Raw genomic sequence first — 4,301 nt, 5'->3', positions numbered from 1 at the left:
TTAAACTTTGATTGGAAATATATCATTGGTAACTCTTGTAATTCTGCTTTGGAATTTATTTAAGCTACTGATGCTATTTATAGAAAAACTCCTAACATGGTAAGCACTCTAATAAAATGAGATAGAAAGTTATTTAATATTTACGGGAACTTCTTCACTGCAGACTTCAGTTGCCTCACAACTGAGTTTAGTTTCAAAATCTTTCTTCAATTCAATCAAGATGCACTATTTACTTGTTCAATCTAAAATCTGCGGTAAAGAATATGGAACTGTTTGTGTTTACTTTAATCCAGATGCACAGTTTCCTTGTTTGTGTTGTATTGGAGTTTAATTTCTCCATTTCTGTGTTTTCCATATAGAATAATCATGCATTGTATTTGTGTTGTAGGATTATCGTGACGCAGAGGAGTTGAACTCACTATTGATATCAGATATTAACTTGAAAATAAGAGTTTCCTCATCGTGTACATGTGTCTTATCTTGCTTATAGAAAAATAAGCAAGATGAGTTTCCGTTACAAAAAAAAAAGTTATAACATTTACTCCTGGTAATTATATTGAAGCGCATAACTGGTGGAGGATCACGGAAGTGGCGGAGCTTAATGGGAACTAACAAGGAAAATCGTCCTCCTATAATTTTTGAAGTTGGAAAATTATCCTTGGAAATTATGGATTTTGCATAATTGTCCCCAAAAAATTACCACAAATGATTTATTTATTTTTTGCAAATTTTGCGGTATCTCGAGTATACGTTTTATAGCAAAAACTTGAAAAAGACACTAAAAAAATTTGGGCGTCCTTCGACCGCCGTAGTATAATTCGGCACCGTTAGACTAAGTCTTATGGGCTATATTGGCAGTTAAGTGTTGCAATTTAAAAAAAAAAAGTGTGGTCTAAAAGTTAACACTAGTTCTCTCTTCTAGCTTGTGCTCACAGTTCAACTAGCAGCGAGATTGAAAAAGTGATCTCTATGCTGAACGATTCAGCGCTAGGCGAATATTCCAGGGCGTCAGCGCTGAACTATTCAGCGTTTTTTTGGGCGCTGTTCTGTTCATCGCTAAGGGCTGGCACTGCACAATTCAGCTCTTGACCTTTTTTTTTTCCTACAACTCCTCCACACCACAAACAACTATTTTTTTTTTCAAAATTTGATTTTCTAAATGATCGTCAAATGTTTGGCAATTTGTTCCAATGGTTGTTTGTTTCAAAATTTGAGAATTTACCAAAGTAAGGGAAATCTTCCATTACATTGCAAAACAAGGTTACAATATTTTTTGAAGAAATTAAAAAAATATATTAAAATTAAAAAAATTTAAAACATAAAAAAGTACATTGAAATTGAAATCCTACTTCTAAATAACTTAAATAACTTAAAACATAAAAAAGTACATTGAAATTGAAATCCTACTTCTAAATAACTTAAATTATTACTAATATATCACTTTAATTTAGGGGATAAGTGGCAATCCATGACGGGCGAAAATCTCGTTCTTCCATATTTTGTAGAGGGGTTTCTCCCAATCCTCTAATTTATTCAAGTTTTGGCGTAGGATCTTCATGTCAGCTTCTCTTTGTTGTGTTTGTGCCAAGATTGAAGAGTTTTCCATGTTCTTCTTCTGGTACTCTTCCTCTGTTTCATACTTGGAAACCCTTTGTGCTTGTGCGTTTTCAAGAAGTTCGATGAGTTTATCCATTTTTTCATGTGCTTTCTGCGATGCTTTAGCCTCACGAGCCCTTTTCTTTGCTTGATCTCTCCCTGCACTTCTAACGTCATTTGTTTGTTCGAAATAGCGTCTTCTACAAGATATGTCTGAGGTTTCAGAATTATGAGTAGATGAGGATCTACCAAACCTTCATATATTTTCCAAATCTTCATCCATAGTATCAGCTTCATTATCTTGAGTAGCTTGAGTCTGTTGAGTAGGTTGAGTGGAAGTACCAGCTCCGTCATCGTTATTCACCGCTGAGTTGTAGTCGGGTTGATAGGTCTTCAGGATCTGGAAAACCGATTCGTGCTTCCAAAGTCTTCCAAACTCTGCTTCATAATTTTGTTGTCCACGACGATACTAGGAAAAAAAATGTATTAGACAAAGAATGAAAGGAAAAAATTAGAGAAAGAAAGAAAGAGATCAAAATGGGGAAAAAAAAACATCAACAAAAAATTCAAGTACTTACATAATCATGTTCATTCAACCCCGAAGGTTTGTTTCGAAAGTAGGGCCTAACATGTGAAACATATCTTCTCACTTCGGTTCTCAATGTGTTGCACCTTTTATCTCTTTGGGTACCATTAGGGCCTATTCTTTTATTTAAGTCTTCAATAATCTTCCACCAAAATATTGCACCTTTTTTATCTTTTCCATTAATCGGATCGTTGCTTGCTATAACCCAACCATAAATTAGTGCCTCATCCTCTGTTGTAGTAAAGTGTGTCATAATTTTGTATGAACAAAATTATGTGAAGAAGAAGAATAAAATCTATGAAGAAGATAATCAATTGATTTTGGTCTGAGGGACGAAGGAGAAGTAGTTATATAGTTATAGGGTAGCCTGAAAACATAATTGTTGAGGTTTCAAACGTCCACTAAATCAGAACCGTTGAGATTCAACGGTCATATTTGATCTGATGGATGAGATTACTCAGTGCTGAATGGTGCAGCGCGGAATGGTACAACGCGGCCTTCCCTGTCGTTGAAAATAACTGCTAGTTTTTGATCTTGAGGTTGTTAGCAAAGAACTGTTTTGTTCAGCGCTGGACGTTGTTTGGTTCAGCGCTTTGTCTAACGGCTACATTTTCAGCCCAAACTCAGATAATTTCTTCTCTATATATAAACTCAACGCATTAACTCAAAATCCCCACCCCAAACTTGTGAAGTTTCACTCTCTTTTTCTTCTCCTAAATTCTCAATTCAAAATTCAAGCATGGTTGCATTCTTAATTGTCGAAGATAATGACTTGGTGAGAAGTTTTCGCAAAATTAACAACACAAATCCTTTCGACAAGTCTCTAACAATCAACATCTTTTGGGAACAACTTGTTGAAGAATTTGTGAGAATCAATAGTAATGCTAATGGAAGATGCCAAAAACAACTAAAATGTCGGTTAGCAAGCATCAAGCGTTATTGCAAGCTTTTTCTCATATCAATAAGGGCATCAAATGGTAATCCTGAAGATGCTATGGCTTTATACCAAATGGATCATGGAATGTCGTTCATTCATATCACCGCTTTGGAGATATTTGGTGGAGCTCGAAGTTGATTTGAATGAAGTATATGGATGAAGAAGTATTATGAAGTTCTAGTTAAATATGTAATGTAATTGTAAACGTACTTAAGTGAAAAAAAGAGTATTATGGAGTTTACAAGAACTAATTAAAATGTCTACTTATTAATGAAAACGTGTTTGATTCAAAAAAGGAGTATTATGGTTAAATAAATTGGTGAATATGAAATTTACTCTCCATTCTCATAAAATGCTTCATCTCCTTGAGGGTCATATTGGTCTTCATTGGTGTCCACGTCGGTTGTACCCTCATGAACTTCCGGCAAGGCATCATCCATAAGCATGTTTGGAATATCACCATCTCTCAAACCTTCTCCGTGTAGTTTCCAAATGTGTGTAGTAAGTGCCAAGCGAGGTTCCGCCCAAATCGCGGGGTTGTACAATGTATGAGGAGCTAGCCTTATGTTTTATTGAATTGGTGGTTAAGGTTCATCTCCCGTGATCCTCCCCCAATCCTCATTGCGATATTCCATCTCAACACACATGTGGTGCATTATCAAGCACCCCCTCATAATTGCCTTCATGTTCGATTTTTTTATAACAACGACAAGGTTTAAATACAATGCCAAACTTACCTTTTAGACCACCAAATGCACGTTCTATGTCCTTCCTTTTGGATTCTTGGTATTGATTGAAAAGAGATTCTCTATTGTTTGAAGCGGTTTTGTACGCTTTCACGATGCAACCATACATAAAATATGCACCATCTCCTAGGTATTACCGCTTGTCCTAATTCCTTCCATTGATTTGATAATGACAAGGAGGTGCTACACCAAGAAGTTTTCTATCGAACAAACCCGAAGCATGCAAGACATTAAGATCATTGTTCTGCCCACCCAACCAGAAATAGGAATGCAAAATCCATCTATCATATGTATCTACCGCCTGCACAACAACTGAGGGATATGACTTATAGCCGCAGTGGGATCCTGCTTGATCCATTGGACATGCTCTCCATGCCTAGTGAAAACAATCGACACTACCAAGCATCCCAAGAAATACTCGAGCTTCATTCTCTGC

At 36.1% G+C, this 4,301-nt stretch overlaps 1 protein-coding gene across 1 annotated transcript; it reads right to left on the bottom strand.

The window, feature by feature from the left end:
• Window positions 1-1,447: 1,447 nt before the first annotated feature.
• Window positions 1,448-2,435, bottom strand: LOC113312971. Its single transcript, XM_026561706.1, has 3 exons — window positions 2,175-2,435; window positions 1,939-2,065; window positions 1,448-1,809 (listed from the first exon to the last, which is right to left on the bottom strand). Exons 1-3 carry the CDS (start codon window positions 2,433-2,435, stop codon window positions 1,448-1,450), a joined length of 750 nt encoding a protein of 249 aa, XP_026417491.1.
• Between the last annotated feature and the right edge of the window lie 1,866 nt (window positions 2,436-4,301).

The sequence above is a fragment of the Papaver somniferum genome, chromosome 9, assembly GCF_003573695.1.
Source record: "Papaver somniferum cultivar HN1 chromosome 9, ASM357369v1, whole genome shotgun sequence".
Lineage (NCBI taxonomy): Eukaryota > Viridiplantae > Streptophyta > Magnoliopsida > Ranunculales > Papaveraceae > Papaver > Papaver somniferum.
This window is presented reverse-complemented; position numbering and strand designations above follow the sequence as displayed.

What these genes read in the sequence shown, in the direction of transcription:
- LOC113312971 (XM_026561706.1), bottom strand. Translation starts at nt 2,435, where the DNA reads ATGACACACTTTACTACAACAGAGGATGAGGCACTAATTTATGGTTGG. An exon ending in GGTTGAATGAACATGATTAT is followed by an intron (nt 2,066 to 2,174) that starts GTAAGTACTTGA and finishes TTTTTTTCCTAG; the next exon opens with TATCGTCGTGGACAACAAAA. An exon ending in GAATAACGATGACGGAGCTG is followed by an intron (nt 1,810 to 1,938) that starts GTACTTCCACTC and finishes CTGAAACCTCAG; the next exon opens with ACATATCTTGTAGAAGACGC.